At 42.8% G+C, this 24,047-nt stretch overlaps 1 protein-coding gene across 4 annotated transcripts in view; it reads left to right on the top strand.

Annotated features, from left to right (window-relative positions):
* The window catches only part of DYNC1LI2 (dynein, cytoplasmic 1, light intermediate chain 2), a 39,902-nt gene that overhangs the window by 14,205 nt on the left and 1,650 nt on the right, over positions 1 to 24,047 (top strand). For 2 of the 4 annotated variants that reach the window (XM_014547843.1, XM_005876349.2), the window contains exons 5-12: positions 1,062 to 1,155; positions 2,069 to 2,204; positions 4,448 to 4,559; positions 5,249 to 5,308; positions 6,296 to 6,337; positions 6,728 to 6,845; positions 7,652 to 7,768; positions 8,924 to 8,991. In XM_014547843.1, the coding sequence (XP_014403329.1) occupies positions 1,062 to 1,155; positions 2,069 to 2,204; positions 4,448 to 4,559; positions 5,249 to 5,308; positions 6,296 to 6,337; positions 6,728 to 6,845; positions 7,652 to 7,768; positions 8,924 to 8,991 (747 nt within the window). Of the gene's footprint in view, positions 1 to 1,061; positions 1,156 to 2,068; positions 2,205 to 4,447; positions 4,560 to 5,248; positions 5,309 to 6,295; positions 6,338 to 6,727; positions 6,846 to 7,651; positions 7,769 to 8,923; positions 12,954 to 24,047 lie in introns of those variants that run through there. The other 2 variants (XM_014547845.1, XM_014547844.1) reach the window with 1 other exon arrangement.

The following is a 24,047-nucleotide window of genomic DNA, read 5'->3' as shown; positions in this document are numbered from 1 at the left end:
TCTCCCTTCCTCTCTGTAAAAAATCAATAAAATATATTTTAAAAAATAATAATAAAATAAAATAAAAACAGTTTTCATAAGGCTTTGTAAAGTTGTTCATCTAGCCCAAACTAATGTTGAAAAATATATATGGAAGAGCAGAATTCTTTTGGGCTTTGGTCTGTACAGTCTATTCTTGAGATGAATAAAATATATTTTAAAAAATAATAATAAAATAAAATAAAAACAGTTTTCATAAGGCTTTGTAAACCAGTTCATCTAGCCCAAACTAATGTTGAAAAATATATATGGAAGAGCAGAATTCTTTTGGGCTTTGGTCTGTACAGTCTATTGGACTTGAGATGATTTTCAGAAAGGAACATAAGCCTATGAAAAGAAGGAAGGGAACTTGAAATTTCAGTTTCTTTTATCCTGCAGAATGATGAAGTGGGAATAGAAATTAAGTTCAGTTATAGAGTAACAAAGTTGTGTCTCTTACAAAATAAAAAGGAGTGGCTTTAAAACATTTTGAGTTTCAAAAGTACTTCATTCCCAGTCAGAGCCACTGTGTTGCCCAACTATAGGGAGTACCTTTTGCGTCGGGTTCTGCAAGAATGGAGCCCTATGGAATGTGCAGTGCCCAGCCATGCCCAGTAGGCCTGTTTCTTGATGTGACCTTGTTTGATTCTTGGAACCTTAGTGAGGTGATCAGGGTTCTTATATTCCCACTTTACAGATATGGAAACTGAGGTCCAGGATAAAAGAAAAAATATTCAGTTGCTTTTTTTCTTTAAAGAATTTTTATATATGTTTTTATTGATTTTAGAGAAGGGGGGAGGAAGAGGGAGAGATAGAAACATTGATTGGCTGCCTCCTGCACACGCCCTTCTGGAGATCGAACTGGCGACCTCTTGATGCATGGATCAATGCTCAACCCCTGAACCATACCGGCTGGGCTGTCCAATTGCCTTTCACTCTTGTCTGTCTAATTAATGCTTGGACTTTTGCCTGTGGCTTTCTTTGGAGCTGTGATACTTTACTCTTGAAGAAGACACTCATTTTTCTTTCTGTCTCCCCTGCAGTGCGATGCCGTGAGTGTCCTGGAGAAGGAGCATGATTACAGGGACGAGCACTTCGACTTTATCCAGTCACATCTACGGAGGTTCTGCCTCCAGTGTATCCTTGGGGTGCTGCTTTGGGGCCCGGGGGCATCTTCAAGGAGATAAGTACTTCCTGAATCCAGAAAGATCCTGCCAGGGAGATAATGTATACATCTTTTTACTAGTTTTGTATATTACTATGTTAGAATTTGAGATTTAAGAATTTTTGCCTATATTTGATCACTTATATTTTTAATGCTGTATATTTGATAGGCTTTTATATTTAAGAAGGAAGCTGATGTTTGATTTTATTACCAAGATACTTTTATCATATCTTGGAAAGCTTTTTAAACTTTGCTTCTTTTGCAGAAAGGGTTAATTACCCAACACTATTGTTTTAGATGCTACAAGTGTTTTGTGCTGTCCATGAGAAAGATGCTGTGTCAGTAGTTCCTTGAATCCAGTATCTATAAAAATCCAATAGCAGTTGGTGCCATAGATCCACTCCCTAGGGTGGGAGTGAGGGATACGTTCCTATCACTTCCTTTGGACTCTTTAGCTTGTCCAGTTCAGTAGTGGTTACCAGTACATGTAGGTACCCATCTCATAAACGTGCTTAATGATAAACTTAATCACATGTGAGCATCTGCGTGGGAAAGAATCTATACCTTGGATATACTGAGGGTGTTTTCCTGGGCTAGCTTCAGAGCTATTAACTTGACTGCTAAGAAGCAATCTTAATGGGTCAGAAAACAAGTTTACATGTTAAAAAAGGAACTGCATGGCCCACTAGCAACATACTCTTTACTTTTGACCTGGTTTGTCTGCTATTATTATCCTTTTAGTTTTTTAAAATTTCAACGCTTTTCTATTGATTATGTATTAATCAAAAACTGGTCAACCTATGGGTAGTATTGTGAGGATTGTGCTTGTGTGTGTTTGCTTCTGTTTCCTGTAGTGAATTGATTTTCCTTAAGCAGATTGCTTAGATGGAGCTGCCTTGATTTACACATCAGTGAAGGAAGAAAAAAACCTTGACTTGTTGTATAAGTACATCGTTCATAAAACGTATGGTTTCCACTTTACCACGCCTGCCTTAGTTGTGGAAAAGGATGCAGTTTTTATGTGAGTTCTTTGTAGGTGATGCTTTCAAATTCTTTACTGTACATTTGCTCTTTACTTTTTATCTTTCCAAGTAAGGTGCCTTCTGTCTTACACAGCCAGCTTTCTGCCGCCTTGGGGCAAGGTGCTTGGGCTGGACCTCACAGGTGATAGGTACACCCACATTTCCCTCTCCGCTCCTTCCCAGATTACTTGCCATTCTGCCTCCAGTCTGAGAGAAGTGGGTAGTGTGAGGTCACGGGTGCTGCCTTTCGTCCTTGAGAGCAAGTTGCCAAAACTGAAGCCAGCCATTTTTGCCACTTATTGTCTACTCTGGTAAAATACTAGCTGAGGGAGGGAGTTGAAGTAGAGGGAATTGGCGCTTTGGGGATCCTCAATGTTTTCTGTCGAAGCATCTGGTTTCTCTCTGGTCATCAGCAGGCATCCCTGTCAGCATGGGCTTCGGCTATACTGCCTGCTTAGTGTGTTTCCAGCATTTCACATTTTGGGAGCCTCTGGACAGGGATTGGGGTACCTGTTTGCCCGAGTTTGTGTCTTTCCCTCACTGGAGAATGATAATGCTGTGGATGCATAAATAAATGTTGAAGCTGTGGTCTCTGAGAGGACTTATGCCATAGATCAATGTTTTTAGTCTTAGATATTCTCCTGACTTAAAGAATTACAGGATATTCAGCAAATACTGAGCACTTTGTAGGTACCTGGGATCTATGCTGAGTACACAGAAATGAATGAGAGGTGGTCCCTGCACATGGTACTATAAAGACACACACACACAGCCAAGGAGAGGTAGGGGAGTAGTGGGATAGTGGAGACAGTGCAGCAGGGAAGGCAGAGAGAGTGATGCTAGAAGTGATTCCCAAAGTGGGCGCTGCAGCGATCCAGGGGGGCGGTGATGGCCACAGGTGCATTTGGGGGCGATGAGTAACTGCTATTAAAATTAAAAAAAAATTAATTTCCAGGGGCTGAGTAATATTTTTTCTGGAAAGGGGGCGGTAGGCCAAATAAGTTTGGGAACCACTGTGCTAGAAGGATGAGTGGTGTGGGCCAGGCAGGCCGGAAAGAATGGAGGAGCAGGAGGGACAGTCTATGAGAAGACTGAAGGTGTGAAAGCCAAGAGCTCGGGACTGAATGGATTGCCTCCTAAACATTCAGGGAGAACCTTACTTGGGCTGTTTGTAGACAGCAAACCTAGAGGCTTGAACTGATATTAGAGAATTGTCTAAAGCAGTCAGTGGCACAAGTGCAGAGCAGTATGTATTTGGAGTCAGCCAGTGCCCAGATCACACGTGACCCCAGGGAGCAGGAGGAGCAGGGAGACTGGCTGGGTTTGGGGCTGGTCTGGAGTGGAGAAGTATCTTGCAGCTTCTGAAGGCTGCATGGGTCATGGTGGTATCTTGCTCATGCCTTGTCCCTTTGCACTTTGGGTCCTCTAGGTAGTTGCCTTTTGGGGAGCTGATGACGTCAGCAGAGCAATTTGGGTGCAGACCCCTGGCTAAGCACTTTCTTGGTTTTAGAGCTGTGGAGCAGGAATTGAATGGAGAATGAGAGGCCTGTGAGAACAATCAGTCACCATCTTTGAGAACTTCTAAATTCAAATGTAGGACATTTTAAACTTGCTCCTTTAGGAAAGTCTGTTGGCTGTGGCTTAACTTAATGGATCCTGGGTACCATCTTGCCCTGTGGTGTCAAGCTGGGCAGCATCCATGTAGGACTCTTTGTGTCCCTTTGGTTTGGGCCCAGGATAGTGCAGGTCGTGGTTCTCCCCTTGGCTCCAGGGTAGATTTTCCCAAACCAGTAAAATGTATGAACCAATCCATAAGAAACTTGTCAGAAAGAAGAGTTCTCAGAGAAACAGCTCGCAGGAGAGGTGCCTGCATGCCAAAGAGAAACAGTCCCATCCTGAGCTGTGGCCTCTATGCTGGTCTTTGCATTCTCTACTCTTAGAACAGGCCTCCATTGTGTCCTTGCTCTTCTGGATGGAGGTGTGGGAAGGCTCTGAACACTTGCTGTGGGTCAGCATGTGTAATCAGTAAGATCCCAACAGGGCCTACAGTGTTGATCTGATGAGTTATACCTGCAGTAAATTTTGGCTTGTCTACTGAAAGTTGCAAGCCAACCCAGCAACTGCAGGCGAGATCTTGTGGGGAAGGAACTCATCCAGGAGTCCTATCTAACCCAGAATGTGCTCTGTACACTATAAGGCAGTCCTAGGAAAAACAAGTCAATCCCTTTCTTTTTGCCTTTAGACCTGCTGGTTGGGACAATGAAAAGAAAATAGCCATTTTACATGAAAATTTCACAACTGTGAAGCCAGAAGATGCATATGAAGACTTTATCATGAAACCTCCTGTGAGAAAGGTACCCAAATCAATCACTTTAAGAGTTACAGGTATTTTTTTAATGGGAAAAGAAACCTATAAAGAATCAGGTTTTACACGTTAAACAATCCTGGGTCAGGGGGTAGTAATCCAAGGGCTTTAGAAAAAAAAAGTCTTTAGATGAAGTGTGGTATTATGCAGGTGGATTCGGGTGAGGCATGAGTGATGGAATGGGGTTGACGTTTCCCCTTAGGTCCTGACAGTACCTCCACCACCTCTGAACTACTTAGTTGATCCCTTGCTCCTAGGAGGTGTTAGAACCTACCAGACTTTTACAAAGTCACTTGGCCACATGCCAAGGCTGGTCTCAGAGAAAGTCTCAGCAGGGATTCTGCCCATACCCATGTGGAGACCCTAGGCCAGCCGTGGGCAAACTACGGCCCGCGGGCCGGATCCGGCCTGTTTGAAATGAATAAAACTAAAAAAAAAAAAGACCGTACCCTTTTATGTAATGATGTTTACTTTGAATTTATATTAGTTCACACAAACACTCCATCCATGCTTTTGTTCCGGCCCTCCGGTCCAGTTTAAGAACCCATGTGGCCCTCGAGTCAAAAAGTTTGCCCACCCCTGCCCTAGGCCAAGATTCTCCTTTCAGCATGAATTTTGATAGTAGTTAAGATGTTCTTTACCTCTGACCACAAATGAGTGTGTCTCTTCCCTTCACAGCTGGTCCACGACAAAGAGTTGGCAGCGGAGGATGAGCAGGTGTTCCTAATGAAGCAGCAGGTAAGACCAGTGAGGCCAGAGCAGAGGCCTTCTCATGAGTGAAATGCCAGTTCCCCAGGGCGAGGTCGCCGGCATCAGAGAGCTGCAAAAGGAGTTTCGAGCAGGTCCCGTTTCCTTCCATTTCTAGAATTGGTGCAGAGTAGGGATTAGACCACCTGCCTCAGGGAATCCCTGCCTGCCTTGCAGATTCTACAGTGATGGGCTTAGTTATCTTTTTAAAAAAATATATATTTTATTGATTTTTCACAGGAAGGGAGAGGGATAGAGAGTTAGAAACATTGATCAGCTGCCTCCTGCACACCCCCTACTGGGGATGCGCCCGCAACCAAGGTACATGCCCTTGACCGGAATCGAACCTGGTACCCCTCAGTCCGCAAGCCAACGCTCTATCCACCGAGCCAAACCGGCTAGGGCAGTTATCTTTTTAAGTACCTTTTTTGTCTGGAAATGTAGGTTTTCTGGCATAATACTTCCCATGTTGGGCAAGTGCCCTGAACTCACTTCCATTATTTCACATAGCCCCCTACAGCCTTGGGAATGATGGCAGGTGAGCTGATACACCCATTTTGTAGGTGAGGAAAGTAACTTCCCCAAACTGACCAGTGAGGCCAGAGCAGAGGCCTTCAGGATGCAAACTCAGTCTCACCTGTTTCACTTGGGCTGTTAGACATGACATGTCTAATATGGGTTAGACATGACATGTCTGGTGGAGCAGGCAGGTCAGCAGGGGGTGTTAACAGTTCTTTTGCCAACTGTTCCTCCCTTCTGTGCTCTCCTTGCTTTCTTAGCTTCAAAACTGGTTACTTGGAATATGTTTTTTCACCAAATACCAAACTGCTCAATTGAAATTTTTTGCATTTAGTGTTAAACCCATGACTTGGTTGTTGATAATGGCGCCCTCTAGTGGAATACTTGGAAGTGTTTCTCCAGACCTTCAGTGCACTTGGCAGGCCTTGGTTAATGGCCAGTATGTCCCTCTCTTTGCAGTCACTCCTTGCCAAGCAGCCAGCCACGCCCACGAGAGCTTCCGTGAGTACCTTAAACAGAGGGTCGAGGCCCAGTGTCTTGGGTGTCTTCAAATCTTATACCATTATTTGTAAGAGCGTGTGTGGGCTTTTGTATTTTCAAAGGGAATTTGGTCCCCCGAAGGCCTAGGGCCAGGAACATAGTAGGAACTCAGAAAATATCTGAGGAAGGAATACTCCTCTGGGATTTGAGTGAACAGGCTTTGTTATCTTGATACCTCTTCTCTCAGGAGAAACAGGTCTAGAAAGGGACTGAGCTGGGAGCAAACGCCCAGTACTCCCATCCTTCTCCCTAGACTGGAAAATACCCTGTAGACTGATGGTTTCATTTTTGGAGTATGTATTTTCTGTTATTTTTATGCCTGTGTGTGACTTGGGTTGGTTTTGGACTTAGGAATCCCCTGCACGAGGACCCTCTGGCTCTCCAAGAACTCAGGGCCGGGGAGGGCCAGCCAGCGTGCCTAGTGCCTCCCCAGGCACGTCAGTAAAGAAGCCGGATCCAAACATCAAAAGTATGTATCCTGTGTCTGTGGAGAGTGGCTTAGTCCTAGGCCTGAGCTCTGTGGGGACTGCGTGGCTGGGTTTGGAAGGTAGAGACTCATGGGCTGTTTTCTTCCCCAAGAAGGGCTGCTTTCCACATCCCCTCTCTCAGGGGAGGGGCTTGTGGTTGGCAGAGGCCAAGGCCTGTTTTTTTGTTGGAATCGGTGGCTCTTGCATCTGACTTTGTGTAAGACCTCGGTTAGACAGTGCAGATTCCTTTGGAGAGGAATACAGTATAAGAAGTCACATTAAAATGTGTGTTTTAAGTCCTTAGTTTTGTTTTTATTATGTTTATTTTATTACCATTTATGAATTGTGGGACTTTCCCCCCTTCACTTCTCTTGTGAAGCTCTATTACTTATTAGTTGAAATAGCTCTTTTCCCACTGACTTAGTAATTAATATCCAAAGATGTTGGGTGCAATAAGACCTCAAAACAAAATTTTATTCTTGCATATTTGATGGCTGTCTTCTATTCTGGATAAGAGCTTTTCACAGCAGCTTTGGACTGTTACGGGATTATAAAACTTTGAAAAACACTGTCTTGTGGACTTGTGGACAGGGAGATGATGTAAAGCACAGGTTATCTGTTATGCCTCCAAACTGGTGGGAAATCGAAACAGGATTCCACTTATTAATCATGCTGACTTGTATGATTGCTCAGTATCCTAGGAAGACAGTAGCCACTACTGGATCATTTCAAGCTGAAAACTAGGTTTTATTTGTTTAATTGAGTTGTCCAGTTTGTGTGATGCTTTTTTTTCTTAATGTTTCCTTAGATAATGCAGCAAGTGAAGGGGTGTTGGCTAGCTTCTTCAACAGTCTGTTGAGTAAAAAAACAGGCTCTCCTGGAAGTCCTGGTGCTGGTGGGGTGCAGAGCACAGCCAAGAAGTCAGGTACTGAAGGACCCTTGGAGACTTACGAGCCTTCTGGTTGAGGGATGCTGGAGGTGGGAGCTGGACAGGAGAGTGATTTCACCTGGCCTGCAGACCGAATCAACCTGACCTGCAAACAGCCAAGCAAAGGAAGCACTTCTCTGCTTTATACTGACTATACTTACAGTAGGATTACCTTATTACTGAGCAGGTTTCCTGGGCACATTTATGGTGGGATTAGTGTACTTTCAGGTTCTCAGGAACTGACTGTTGGGTGAGTTGAGGTAGGTCCTAACCTCTACATGTCCCCTGGTGTAGAAGCTCTGTCCATTGGAGTCATGGTCTAGAGCAGCGGTTCTCAACCTGTGGGTCGCGACCCCTTTGGTGGTCGAACGACCCTTTCACAGGGGTCGCCTAAGACCATCCTGCATATCAGATATTTACATTACGATTCATAACAGTAGCAAGATTACAGTTATGAAGTAGCAACGAAAATAATTTTATGGTTGGGGGTCACCACAACATGAGGAACTGTATTTAAAGGGCCAGAAGGTTGAGAACCACTGGTCTAGAGTGTACCAGTGGCATTTTATTTATTTAATTTCTTGTGATGCTTTACAAGGATTTTTGTTTACTGCCCCCCAGTCTTACCATGTGCTGGAGCTGTGAACACACTGTCTCACTGGAGGGTTGTAATTTTTTCCTGCATATGAACCTCACCCCCCTCCATCTGTCCTTTATGTCTTTAGAGCAAGTCTATATCTTAGAAGTCTCTGAAACAAATAATCAAGTTTCTTGGGAATTACACATTTTCCCTGGAAGCTTGAGGCCATTTTAAAAGTTCTTGGCTCTTAATTTTCCATTGGCTGTAAGATATGTTAATACAGTATTTTCCTTAATGGGTGTTTTTGTATCAAAGGATGCCATCAGGGAATCACTCCATCCTCAGGTCAGCCTGGGCCTTCAGGGGCTTCTGAGTTCTTGTGGACTCAGAATCTGGTCTGGTGCCCAGGCTGTGAGCTGGTATCCCCTGGTAGGAAATAGGAATTATTTGGTTGGGGGAACACAGACCTGTGACATTTTGAATAAAGAAGGACTGAATTTAGGTCTGCCTCATAATGATTGTAATGAAAAAAGGCTTTTTTCAATAACCCATCATTGCTTTTTTTTTTAAAGGACAAAAGACTGTGTTGACAAATGTTCAGGAAGAACTGGATAGGATGACTCGAAAACCAGACTCCATGGTAACAAACTCTTCAACAGAAAATGAAGCCTGATCCTCCTTAAAAGTGCATATGTAAAATGACCAAATAACTATGTATATTGATCTGCTAAGACCAGGATTTTTCTGATACGGCACATGCTATCAGTTTTTTGGGGCAGGGGAGATGAACTTTAAAAAAAAAACTTCATTGGCTTGTCCGAGTGTGAATTGCACATTTAGGAAGGTTATGTGTCAGATCCCTTTGTTAAGGATAACCTTGGACTCGCAGGCATATTGCTCTCTCGTGGGAAGCAAGTGTAGTTGGGGCTTCATGTGGAGGGGAAGGTAGATGAAGAGAGAGAGAGCCCTCTTTCTTTCAGGGCAGAGCAAATGAGACCAGGAAATCATTGATCAGATGGTTAGTCTGACCAGGTGCGTGCTAGCAAATTCACTTGTTCTTGGGAAGCAGATTAAGTAGCAGAAAGTCCAGGAAACAAAAAAGGCTTAAAGGAGGAATGAGAGAAGTGATGGTGGGGGAGCTGAACGTTGAAGGAGGTGAAGGAAGGAGGAGATGAGCAGTGTTAGTAAATACTGTGTGTTCGGTAGAAGTTGAATAATCATTTTTAAGACTTAATATCAGGAGCATTTCCAAACTAAACACTAAGCAAAATGGGAATTAGACTTGTTCTGAATGCATCTTTAATTTATGAAAGATGTGTTAAGTGTGGGTGTGCCTGAGTCAGGTGGAGCTGACACAGGGATGGGGAAGATGGCAGCCTCCCGGGACTCAAGTGCTTGGCCGAGGCCATGTTCTCATGGGAGGTGCTGGGCTCCATGTGTGTGCACTGTGGGGCAGACAGTCACTGGGATGTGTTTAAAGTCGGCAGTTACAAAATTAGTTTACTTTAAATAGTGTTTTTTTAATAACTCCTGCTCTGTTTTTTAAATTTCAAAAACCTTTTCTTTTTTTTTACTACCACAGGCTGGCCTACAAATAGAGAATGGGTGACCAACCTCTCATTTTACTATAATGCAAAGTACTACAGAAAGTTTAAGGGAGGTTTTTAATGTAATTGCACACTGATTAATTGGCTTGCACCAATCCCTGCCTTACTGTCTGTGGAAGCCATCATGTGCAAAAGGGTCTTGTCCTAGCTCCCTGGTCTGATCAGTGCTATAAGATGGACAAACAAATGAATGTTTTATATTGAAAATGAAAATGATATACTTCTTGTTTTGTGTTTTTCATAAAATGAAGCTTTTTTTTTTTTTTCTTATGGAAATAAGAGTTTCAGGTGTCTCCATTTAGGGCAAATTCATGCACATTATCATGTCACAACACCATTCTGGAAATGACTTCTGTGGATTTGAAATGGCACTTTTAATTTTATACATGATACAGAACTTTTAAATGTAAGCACTACCATTAATTTAATGTCTAAAACATTCGTTTCATTGTCAAACCAAGGGAAAAACCACAGTTTATTTATGTGGAGTTTACTTTTTTTATATGAATGTTTATTGTACTGTGTCTGAGCATAACTTCCCTAATGTTACTACTTTTACATACAAGATTTGACTGACCACTAACATAGTACTGGGCATAACTTAATATCCTATGTTACAGAACAAGACTCTAAAACTGTCTTGAATTGCTTTTTTGTAAAGGTCTGAACACTGTTAAGGAGAAAGCTGAGTATTTACTTGCCTTTCTGACAAACATAAAACATGTTTCTTGTGCCAGTTTTATTGTTGAAAATATACTTTTTCACCCTTTTTAAATTCAGGGTTTTTTTTTTAATGTATTGTGGTTTCCAATTACCAAATTGTCCAGGTAATGACAGTAAACTGACTGTGGAGTGATAGTTGTGGGGTAGTGACCACTAGATGCCCAACAGCTTGGGACCACACTAGTGGTGGGGTCACTTAATTCCTCTGTAGTGGCTGGGAGTGGGGCACAAAATGAGTGACCTCAGGAACAAGAAAGGATTCTTGGAAAGGCACATGCCTAAGGGATATGGAGTGATTTTAAATTTCAAAGTATCATTTTACTTTTCGTTTATTTTATTTTTTTATGATTTAAACTGATAAGCACTTTTGTGTCACTGTAAAATGTACTAAAACCGATGAAATGCTAAGGCACCTGTGTTCTGTGAAGGAGGGTTTCTTGGAGACCACTTTTAATTTCTCATGACAAATGGATGCTCCTAGTATCAGAAGAAACTGTTGCATAGTGTCATGTGCTTAGTGGTTGCCAAAGTCTACCAACTTTGGGGAGCTGCAGGGTTCTTTTTGGGAGGTGGGGGGATGGGAGGGTCTTTTTGTTATTTTGGGGCTTTCAAGCATTGGAACCAAAGGCCAAACAATAAACAGCCTTTACTTTTTAAAGTAAAATTCATGTTATTTGCAGAATACACTTGTATGGTAGACTGTTAAATAGAATTTTATGAGTATTTATATACATTATAGTGGTTACATCTGCTGTTTGTCTTTAAAATGGAAAAATCAAAGAAATAAGCCCAGTTTTGAAGATGTGGCCTTATCGAGGCCATGAGTTATTCTTTCCTAAAAATGCAACGGGTATGCTGCTAGAATTATTTAATTTTGTTTGCACTTTTTTTTTTGATTGGCATTTTAAAATCAGTATTTAAATTGAAGACTTCGCGTTTCATTAGTTTTAACAAAGTTGAAAGTGACTGCTCTGTACATCATGACCTTAACAATGTTGATACTGTAAGTGAAAGTTCACTGTTGTCTCTATACTAAGTTTATTGGTGTTTTTCACTTAAAATTAGGACTGCAGATTATTCCCCGAGCAGCCTTGGTCCAGGGGGGTGGCTCTATCCAGATGCAGTATGCAGTCATGTGGAACCTTGCTTTCTAGTGCTGGGAAAGAAGATGTCTCTAATTACTGGCTTCAATAAACATGAATCCAGACTGCTTACAATTTTTGGTGACTTTCTTTATGACAAATCTTCCCATTGGAGATACATTGAATTGTCTGCTCAACATGTGGGGTGTCTGCCCTGTAGCTAAAAATGAATACCTCTCGAAATTCTCAGAAATTTTGTAAAGAGAAAACATTTGAAAGCCATTATTTTGAGGTATGTGGAGTTCCACATAGTAGATAAAGCACAGTGGGGTTTGTGAGTTGTCCAACCTATTTTCTTTCCTCTTGGATAAATTTTTGATTGTCTGAATTGGGCTAGGTGATTTTCATTTAACTAATTTAGAAGCCTTGAGGATTCATAGAGGACTTGCAGAGCAACTATATCATAATGGGAATAGTAAAATATGTTCAAGAAAATTAGATTCTTTGTATTAGACATCATTGCATTTCTGATTGTTATAGTTTAAGCATGTTGGGTTTGTTCTTTAAAGCTGATTTAGTATACAAATTTTCTCCCCAACATTTTATTTTGAAAAATTGTAAACCTCCAGAAAAGTTGAAAGAGAAGTATACTGAACTCTAATGTTCTTTTATATAAATTCACCAGTTAGTTAATTATCACATTAGGAGTTCTTAAATGGTAATTTTCTTATTTCATCATGCCTTCTACATTTATTAGCTGGCATTTATCTGTAAAGAAGAGTTTTCTACCCTCTGTCCTTTTTGGGTTGTGATTTTTACTATGAATTTGGTTTTATTTTTTAAATTCAAAGTGTTATAATCTAATAACTCAGTATTTTTTATGCTTAGTTTGCCCCAGATTTGAAGAGTGGTGATCTCCAACTAGCTGTGTCTTTTTTTTTTCAAATTGAGATTTAATTCACAACTTCAAATCCACTTTAAAATGTTGATTTCAGGGATTTTTTAGTATATTCACTATGTTGTGTACCCATTACCACTATCAGATTCCAGAACATTTCCATCACCCTCAAAAGAAACCCTATACCTAATAGTCCTAATTCTCCCATCCCCCCATTCCCTGGCCATCACAAATCTCTCTATGGGTTTGCCTACTCTGGATATTTTACATAAATGGAATGATACAATATGTAGCCTTTTTGTGTCTGGCTTCTTTTATTTTAGCACTAGAGGCCTGGTGCACGAAATTCATGCATGGGTAGGGTCCCTAGGCCTGGCCGGTAATCATGCCCGATCCAGTTCTCCATCTCCCTCCCCACCACCTCCTTCCCTTGCTCCCTCAGCGTCGTCGTGTCCCTCCCTGCCCCCCCCGCCCCCCGCCACTGCTCGCCCCCCATATTCCGCACTGGCCCCTGGTGGTCAGCGCACATCATAGTGAGCGATCTAACTCATGGTTGAACTCCCAAGGGGACAATTTTGCATATTAGCCTTTTATTATATAGGAGGATAATGTTTTCCAGGTTTATCCATCTTGTAGCATGTATCAGTAATTTACTCTTTTTTATGGCTGAATAATGTCCCATTGCATGGATAAACCCCTATTTTATCTGTTAATGCACATTTGGGTTTCCAGTTATTGATTATGATAATGCTTCTATGAACATTCATATATAAGTTTTTATATAAACATGTTCTTTGGGGAATATATCTAGGAGTGGAATTGCAATGTCATATGGTAATTCTATGTTGTCTGAAGAACCACTAAACTATTCCATAGCAGCTAAACCACTTTACATTCCCAACAGTAATGTATAAGGGTTCTTTTTTTTTTTTTTAATTGATTTCAGAGAGGAAGGAAGAGAGATAGAGAAACATCAATGATGAGAGAGAATCATTGATTGGCTCCCTCCTGCACGTCCCCTACTCGGGGGGGATTGAGCCTGCAACCCGGGCATGTGCCCTTGACTGGAATCGAACCTAGGACCCTTTAGTCTGCAGGCTGATGCTCTATCTACTGAGTCAAACCAGCTAGGTCTGTATAAGGGTTCTGATTTCTCCACATCTTAGTCAACACTTGTTTTCTGTTTGTTTGTTTTAATTATAGTCATCCTAGTAGATGTGAAGTGGTGTCTCAATGACTAATGATGTTGAGCATTTTTTTCATATGCTTATTGGCCATTTGTATATCTTAGAATTGTCTATTCATACCTTTTGCTCACTTAAAAATTGTTGTTTTATCATTGAGTTGTAAGAGTTCTTTTTATATTCTAGATACTAGACTCTTAGCTGTGTCCTATGGACACCCCTCTCCCCCAACTGGTCTTTGAACATTTCCTTTCTGTCACAAAAGATGTTCCATGCTAATCTTACATTTCCCTACCTTTCACCTGGAATCAGCCATTTTCCCAAGGAGTCCTGGTTCCCTTTAGTGGGGATTGGAAATTAGAAACTAAGATCTGGACCAGCGGTTGCCAGTTGATGGTCCGTGGACCACTGGTGGTCTGCGAGGTCCGAAAGGTTGGCGACTGCTGATCTGGACTGTAGGCATGCTCAACGTTACTGGGTGCTATTCCATCTAGGCCCTGTCAGTGGGCATACAATATGTAATTTTAAAATATTTAACATTGCTTGAAACTTGATTTATATCAGTTGTCTTTATTCTTTCTTATGGCTTCATAGTACTCAATTATGTGGATGTTCCATAGTTGATTCAACAAGTCTCTCATACCTGGACTTTTAGGACATTTCCAGTCATGTTTTTACATAATGCCACAATAAATAGCCTTGTGCATACGTTGTTTTTACTTGTGGAGATGTATCTTCAGGGTAATTTCCTAGCAGTGGTTCTACCCAGTCCAGGGGTGGGGAACGTTTGGTCTGGCCCTGCCAAGGCATTAGGGGTGAGTTAATTAAATGTTTGACCAAATATAGCAGGCTAATTTTTTAAAATATATTTTTACTTATTTCAGAGGGGAGGGGAAGGGAGAGGAAGAGATAGAAACATCAATGATGAGAGAATCATTGATGGGCTGCCTCCTGCACACTCCCTACTGGGGATTGAGCCTGCACCCCGGGCATGTGCCCTTGACCGGAATCTAACCCAGCTACCTTCAGTCCACTGACTGACGCTCTATCCACTGAGCCAAACCAGCAAGGGCAGCAGGCTAATTTTTAAGTTGATATTAAATTCTGTATGGCCCTCGAATGATGTTATAAATTTACAAATGGTTCTTGGCAGAAAAAGGTTCCCCACCCTGTCCTAGTCAAAAGGTAAATAAAGGTACTTCTGTAGTTTTTGTTTTGAGATGATCATAGTCCTTTCCATAAAGGTTACATCATCCTGTACACCTACCAGCAGTTGTAGAAATTAGGAAGTTTGGTCAATAAACACTTACTTGGGGGATTATTTGGTGACACTAGCAGTAGCATTGTAAAGCAAATGCTTATTTTTAGAGATTGCTGTATTCCAGTGACTCTAGATGTTTCATATAGAGTGATTTAATTTTCACAACAACTCTGAGAGACAAGTGCCTCTATCATCTCCATCTTAGTTTCCAGATGAGGAAACTGAGGCATGGATAGACTAAACAGCTACCAAGGTCAGAGCCAGAATTTGAATCCAAGAGGTTTAGCTTCTGAGTTTCAGCTAATTGTGGTGCTGTGCAGGTGTTTATTATACTCATTTAAAACAGATGGGGAAATAGCCCATTGAAAGTGTTTTCATATGTGGTCCTAAGCTCATGTGTCCTGCTGTTTAGCCTTTTTCCCTTTCTGTCACAGATGGAGGAGCCATTCTTGTTAGGTGGGGAAATATGGCAGAGAATGTACCCAAAGAGAAAGAATACAGCACGCCGGTAAAAAAGGGGAAGGGTTCACAGTCAGTTACTTTGCTGAGAAAGGCAGGTTGTGCCTGCCACTCTCCTATCTTGGAAGGATAGCTGCCTCTCAAGGCATGAAGAGTTTAGGGGGTCACCTGTGGTAAGGGCTTTTGGCAGGCCCTGAGATGTAGACTTTCACCAGGTCTACATCCAGGTTTTTTCTCCTGCTACCTCTGTATTGGGAGCAGTGCATGGCGGGAGGCAGCTGAACTGTTGGGAAGAGAAGGATTAGGCTCCGGTGGGTTCCAATCCTGGTACTTCCTCTGACCTTGTAGAAGTTTTACTGTGGAATCAGGCAAATTTAGTTTAGACAGATGAGCAATTGATCAAAAAGCAGAACAAGAAAACAACCAAAATTGGGGAACTTCACCCTTCTTAGGCCTGTCTTTGTAACGTGGGGATAAAATGTCTTTCCATTCATTGTGAACATTAGAGGAGGTACACATGTGCCTGGCATAGGGTAGGTTTTCAATGTGATTGTTGACCCTGAAAACACCTCCAGGAAACTCCCTAATAAACATTGTTCCAGCAACGCCCCCTTTGTAGAATCTACCATTTCCATTTGTGGCATTTTACATTTTGTCGTTTAAATGTCATCTCTAAAGAAAACAGGTTGGAGGGATGGATATCCTGTAACCATTCTCCTGGTGTAGTTCCCATGGGATGCCACACACAGCTGAGCCCTCGATCTGGAGGCAAGGACAGTGCTTGCTTTTTAGTGCTGTATTCCTTACCCTGCAAGGCCTGCAGGTAGCCACAAGGATGCAAAGTGCTATCTTGATGCCTGCTCTGACTTGACTTGCCTGACGAGGCACAGATAGTGTGTTCTGATTAGGAGGAGACTGAGGTGACAGGCCTGTAGCAGTGTTGGGAGCAGGAGGCAGGAAGAAGCCAAAACCACTGCGCATGGACAGTGTACCCTTCTGGTGCAATGGGCCAGGCCACACTTGAGACATAGTGCAAAGTCTCTTCCTGGGCTTTGATTCTGAGGGAATCTTACAGCTTGAAGGGGGAGGAGATGCTGAGATAGCAGGGGATTGAGAGGCCAGGAATGGGGCTTTGGGGGTACCAGATCAGTGGGAACCAGGGTTCTTTTGGGGAGGGTTGAGACCTTGGGCAGCATTTCACAGAGGAGGAGCCTAACCTTTCAAGTGCTTCTAATCTTGTTAATAAATTCCTATGTGAATAAAGTTAACATTTTTTCCAGTACTGTTAACATTGAATTGTGTTCTATTTTGTTTTGTTAATCCTCACCCGAGGATATTTTTTCCGTTGATTTTAGAAGGGAGGGAGGGGGAAAAAGAAGGAAACATTGATATGAGAAAGAGACATTGGTTGCCTCCAGCAAGTGCCCCAACTGGGGCCAGAGGTCGAACAGGCAACCCAGGTACATGCCCTTGACTGGGAATCAAATCCAAGACCCTTCCCTGCACGGGCCAATATTCTATCCACTGAGCCACACTGGGCAGGGCTGAACTGTGTTCTATTTTGATTGTTTTCATCAAGCAACTCAAGGTAAGTCACAAGAATGTCAAGGTATTTTCATATATGATGTTTCTCTAGAACATTTACTGGAATGTAGTTAACATTCCTAAATGGTCATCAGGCTTCTCCATCTTCCCCACCCCGCCTCCCAGCAAATCTCAGTTCCTCACTGAATCAGTTCCTTTAAAGAACTTCTATTTCAGCCCTAACCGGTTTGGCTCAGTGGATAGAGCACCGGCCTGCGGACTGAAAGGTCCCAGGTTTGATTCTGGTCAAGGGCATGTGCCTTGGTTGCAGTCACATGCCCATTGGGAGGTGTGCAGGAGGCAGCTGATCGATGTTTCTAACTCTCTATCTCTCTCCCTTCCTCTCTGTAAAAAATCAATAAAATATATATTTAAAAACAAACAAACAAACTTCTATTTCAAGTTCTAGAAAAGGCAAATAAGATCTGAATTTCATATTATAAGCATCTTAATTTTTGTTAGAAAAATTCAACAATTTAAAATATGTCCTTTTTAAGGCAGTAATTTATTTAGAGAATGGGGTTGCTTGGGTACATCTGTCAGCAGCCTGTGGCATGTTACATCTGTCCTTGATATTTAAAATATTTGGCACCATTTTGCTGGGAATCCATTTCTGACCTACTCAGAATCATCTAACAAATGTTAGCCTGGAATTAAACTTTGGAGTGTATAGGACAGTAAACACTGTACTTGTTTAAACTTTGCATACAGATAAAATGTGCATGTTAGAAGGTATGTCAGCAATTCCAATTACTCTTTGGTGGTTTTGCTCCCTGAAAACCCATCTGAGAGGATATGTTCTCTCTACGGCAGGCCCACAGGAGGCGAGCAGACAGCAAGTCACTTAACCTCTGAATCTTAGCTCCTTTTCTGGAAAACCTCACTTATCTCATAGGCAAGCTGGCTGCCTTGAGATGCCTGCTTCAAGCAGTGCCCAGCATGCAGATAGTCCTGAAACTAAACCACCCCTGAACTAATGGTATGAGACAGAAAGGTTTTAGTTCTTGAAAAGGCCTGAGAAAGCATCACTTTAAAGATGGGGAAAGAGCCGGACTGGTGGCTCAGTGGTTGAGCATTGACCTATGTCAGGGCACATGCCCGGGTTGCGGGCTCAATTCCCAGTAGAGGGATGCAAGAGGCAGCCAATCAATGGTTCTCTCTCATCACTGATGTTTCTCCCTCTCCCTCTCTGAAATCAATAAAAATATATTAAACAAAATGATGGGGAAAGAGACCAGAGGGGAAAATTGTCAAGGTCACACAGAAGGGAGCAGAGTTGTGACTGAGAATTCAGGAGTCGTTTGCTGCCTCCCTCTACCCCATCTGCATACTTTCCCCACCCTGGGCAGTGCCTAACACCAGGTTTTAAATCCGAAGACATGAACTGCTAGTTTAGACTGAGCAGGAGAGCTATTTTAGGGCAGACAAGCTTTCAGCACACCATAAATTCCATCACCTGGGCAACTGCCTGATTTCTTAGGCAAAGCAGTTCTCTGCCATCTGCATGCGTGGGCTTCCGCATAAGTGGTTGAAGTATGTGGCCTCCTGGGGCCTCCTCCCTGCTGCTGCTCAGCAACTACTGCTATCTTATGAGGAACGGTGGGCTTAAGTGGGTGACACTCAAGATGTCAGTGATAATGAAGAGAACTAGGTGGACCCTGCTCCTACGGGGCAACAGACAAGCCAACTGATGTCTACCACACAATCAGCTTCTCTGCTCAAAATAAAAACCCAAGTCTGTGGCAATCTTCCTCTATCTCACTGATTTGGCCTTAAAAGTCGTTAGGTGGACAGAGCATGATAGATGGGTGGGAGCTGTGAAGACCCAGAGCCAGTCTTTGAAACCTGAGCAGAGTAAAGAGAATGTCTCTGGGGTGTCGGGGGACCGGACGGGAAAGTGGGGGGCATGGAGAGGTAGCCCAATAGGGTGAAAAGGGCATCTTCCTGAGTGAAAATGTGGTGGTGGGGGGGCACAGGGTGTCAGAACCCAGTGGGGCTGGCCCGACTCCGTATAAGCCTGTGGGGTGAAGGGCACCCACATGGGCTGTCAGAACCTGAGTGGGGTGAGAGAGGGATGGTTCAGTGCGGGGTCATGTGGCAGGAGGGCATTTGTGCAGGGATCGGGGTGGCGATGGGGATGGGAGGATGGTTACAGGAACGTTGATCAAGTAAGTTAATGTATGAAAGAAAATAGCCAGATTTCTCACTGACAGAGAAGGGCATTAAAAATAATGGAAAGAGAAAACTAGAATGTTGGAATGGTATATGAACTATCAGTATGAACTTAGGGTTTTCAATACACACATATAAAAATATATATGTAAGTGTGTGTGTGTATTTCCTAGCTGTTTGCACTGAGAGGTCCTGGGAGCTGACACAGCCTAATAGCAATGAGCATACCTTGTGCCTAGATCTTCATTTCTAAGTACCATTTCCAATAAAATAAATCAGGTGGAAATGGCTGATTCCAGGGCTGGGGTAAGCAAAGTGTGAGCTTGGAACATCTGTGCCAGAAAGTAAAAAGGGCTCAAAACACAAAAACAAGAGCCCACTGGACAAATCAATGACAATTTGAGCATCAAAAAAAGAAAAGATTGTAATGGAGTATATATATACCCATTGAATAAAATAGGAAGTCATGCATCTATATTGATATTAATTAATAAACTGTTTGGAAGTTTCATGAGAAATAGCATTCCTCAACAAAATTTAAATTTATATAACTTATTCCGTGGGTTATCAGACATTACAATTAATATTTGGACGCTCAAATTGTCCCAGGTTTTTTTTCTTTATTACAAGGCGGGAAAAAGAATAACTTGCAGCAGAGAAGCCTGGTAGACACAAGCCTAATCAACTGATCAAAGGGAGCATCATTAGGACAAGGAGCAATCACAGGCCTCCTGACAGGCTGTGCTAAGAACGCATCACTTCTAGGGTGTTTCTGCCCAAAGTATAACCCTGAGGAAACATCAGACCAACCCAAATTGAGGGGCATTCTGCAAAACAATGGGCTATAATCTTCAAAAGTGTGAGGACCTGTTTCAGTCTGAAGGAGACTAAAAAGACATGACAACCAATGGAATGCATGATTCTGAATGGAGTCATTTTGCTACAAAGACAGGGACATTTGGCAAAACTTGAATGGGATCCAAGGGCTAGTGGTAGTGATGTGTCAGTAATGATTTCCTGATTGTATTCTGGTAAAGGAGAATGCCCCTGTTTGCAGGACATATCCACTACTAAAGTATTTGGGGATGATGGGGTATTAGATTGGCAACTCACTTTCAAATAGGGAAGTGGGGGGAGTTTTTTGTACGATACAGCCTTTTAAATGTTTAACAATAATTTTGATATTGTTTCCAAATAAATTTAATTAAAACAATCTTTAGGTCTGCCCATGTATACAGGCTAAAAAGTGCAAGTGGTGTGACATTCAGGCCTTTGGCAATAGCTCCTAGAACCTTCACCCCCATGACTTCTTTAAGTGTGTTCCTCAGCCACTATTTCATTCCCCCTCCCCCAATGTCTTGGTCTCCCAGACTCTGTGTGTCCCAGCATCATGTTTTCCTGTCCACTCTGATCACTTACCTAAGGCCTGTCTGTCCTCAGGCTTAGCTCACGCACCCACAGATCTGGAGGGCTTCAGCCCACTTCCTCTCCAAGAACCAGGCTCCCTGAACCACCTTGAGGGTGTTTCTGGCTGCCCTAGGTTCCCCAAATGAGTCTGGGGACCCCTAGGTGGTATCCATAGATACACTCTTGGGGACTCTGAGACCTTTTTATTTTTCAAGGTCCACCATTTTTTTAAAATACATTTTTATTGATTTCAGAGAGGAAGGGAGAGGGAGAGAGAGATAGAAACATCAATGATGACAGAGATCATTGATTGGCTGCCTCCTGCACGCTCCCTACTGGGGATCAAGCCCACAACCCAGGCATGTGCCCTTGACCGGAATCGAACCTGGGACCCTTCAGTCCGCAAGCCGATGCTCTATCCATTGAGCCAAACCAGTTAGGGCAAGACCATATTTTTTTTTAAGGGCTCTGTACATTATTCAGGGTAACAGAATCTCTACTCCCCATTTGATACAGAGGAGATAAGATTTTGAATTATTCATCTGTACTTTTTGTTTTCACCCAAATCTGATCATGTCATTCCCTGCTTAAAGAGCAAAATGCAGCTCTGATGGCTCCCCTGACTGCTGGGGCTTTGGGAATCTGTTCTCAACATGGCAGCCTACCTGTTCCCAGCTCCTGCCTTCAAATACCTTTTAACCTCTCCCTGTCTGGACAGGAACCCAGACTGCTCACCTCTTTCTGAACCTCTCCGGCCTTTCTGATAGGGCCTTTGCTTAGGATAGCTATTCTTCCCAGAATGCCTTGCCCTGCCTTGCTCATTCAGAATTATTATGCTTTCAAAGCTCGTTACAAAATGTTTACAGCAATGCGTAAACATTTGCTGAGTATCTACTTTGTCTCAAGCACACTTCTAAACTCTTGACAGATGAGGAAACAGGCCCACAGAGGTTAATATCTTGTCTGAGAAGACGCAACTAGTGAATATAATCCTGTGTCCCATGAATGGTTTATTGCATGCCTATCCCACATCTGGCCCTGAGACACAATGGAGATAAAAGAGGCCTTTGCCCTTTCAGAGCTGATGGCTGGAAGGGCTGCAGATGGATGAGTAAACAGTGAGTCAGAACCCCTGTGATAAATACTTTGATATAAGGAACTAAGAAGGCCAGGGCTGGAGTACCTGACCCTGCCTGGGGACCCAGGAATTGAGGGACGGACATTCTGCAAAATGTTGATAATTGATATCTAGCTGGAAGAGTTGACGTCTAGCTGAGCCCTACAGGATGCCAGGAGTTAGCCCACCTTAGTGGCTGTTTTGAGCATTTAATGAGTTAATATGTGAAAGCCAAGTAGAGCAGTGTGTGGCACATGGGATGTACAATAGCTGTGCCTCCTCCGCCGCCTCTCCCTCCTACTAGCCTCATAAAGGAATGGGTGTGCTTACTGGCGGGGGGATCAGGTGAGATTATGAATTATGCTTTGGCCTCATGGAATTCAGGGCACACAATTCCATGACAAAGGTAGTATCTGTGGGCAGTTGGGTCTAAGTGGCTGGAGCTCAGGAGAAAGGTCTGGAGTCATAGGAAAGGAGATGAAGCGAATACAGTTGTCCCCTCTTACCTACGTGCACATTAGCAGTTTCAGTTTCCCGAAGTATCAGTTACTCTGGGTCAACCTCAGTCCAAAAATATTAAGTGAAAAATTTCAGAAATAATTCAGAAGTTTTTCAATTGTGCATTGTTCTGAATAGTGTGATGAAATCTCACGCTCTCCTATACCCTCCTTCTCAGAAGGCGAATTGTCCCGTTGTCCAGTGACTACATACTGTAAATGCTTCCTACCCGGTAGTTACTTAGTAGGATTGCCACAGTGCTTGTTTTTAAGTAACTCTAATTTTATTTAGTAATGGCCCCAAGTGCAAGAGTGGTGATGCTGGCAGTTCAGATATGCCAAAGAGAAGCAATAAAGTGCTCCCTCCACCTGCTTTAAAAAAAAAAATACTTTTTTTTTTTTTTTTTTACTGATTTTTAGAGAAGGAAGAGGAGAGGGAGAAGAGAGAAACATCAATGTGAAGGCAATTCATTGATCAGCCGCCTCCTACCTGAAATCAAACTGGCAACCTTTTGGTGCATGGGACGACATTCAACCAACTGAGCCACAAAGGCTAGGGCTAAAGTGCTCCCTTTAAATGTAAAGGTGAATATTCTTTTTTAAAAAAACATATTTTTATTGATATTTTACAGAGAGGAAGGGAGAGAGATAGAGAGTTAGAAACATCGATGAGAGAGAAACATCAATCAGCTGCCTCCTGCACACCCCCTACTGGGGATGTACCCGCAACCAAGGTACATGCCCTTGACTGGAATTGAACCTGGGACCCTCAGTCCACAGGCTGACGCTCTATCCACCGAGCCAAACCGGTTAGGGCAAGGTGGATATTCTTGATAAGAAGAGGAAAAATATAATATGCGGTTGCTAAGATCTATAATAAGAATGAGTGTCTGTGGAATTGTGAAGAAGGGAAAAGAAATTCTTGCTTATTTTGCGGTCATACCTCAGAATGCAAATTTATGGCCACAGTGCATGGATTAGTGCTCAGTTAAGATGGAAAGTGTGCTCTCCCTGCCGGGAGCATGCTGTCACCTTGCCCTTCTCCCTCCTCTTCCCCCACAGGCGTGCACCTCTTAAACTCTAAGGGTCTCCACAAGACTTGCAACCAGGGGAGCAATGGGTAGTGGCAGCTTGTCCTGGGCGAAACTCCTGAACCCGTCTCCAAGGCCCCCTTTTCTCTGACTTTCCAGTGAGCCAAAGCAGCCCCGCCTGGGCTCTCTCCTGTTGCTGCTTCTATCCTAAGCCCTGCCTTGTTTCACTGTCCCCAGCTTTAATACATGTACACACACGCGCGCGTGCACACACACACACACACGATGGAAAGGCAATACATTTATGGGTGAAAAACATGAACAGAAAATGTGTTGCGCCAGAAAGCACTGAGCCTGTAGGAAGACTTCAGCAAGGGATCCTCTGAAAGGAGTGACACCAAACCATTTACGGCAAGTAAGAGATGGTTACAAGAAGGTATTGTGAGAGAGACCACATTCACATAACTTATTACAGTGTATTATTATAATTGTTCTATTTTTATTGTTAATCTCTTACTATGCGTAATTTATAAATTAAGCTTTATCATATGTAAGTATGTATAGGAAAAACACATATCTATGGATGTATACGGTTCGGTGCTATCCGCAGTTTCAGGCACCCACTGGAGATCTTGGAATGTATCCCATGCAGGTAAACGGCATGGCTGTGGCCT

Source organism: Myotis brandtii, unplaced genomic scaffold, assembly GCF_000412655.1.
Source record: "Myotis brandtii unplaced genomic scaffold, ASM41265v1 scaffold486, whole genome shotgun sequence".
Taxonomy (NCBI): domain Eukaryota; kingdom Metazoa; phylum Chordata; class Mammalia; order Chiroptera; family Vespertilionidae; genus Myotis; species Myotis brandtii.
This window is presented reverse-complemented; position numbering and strand designations above follow the sequence as displayed.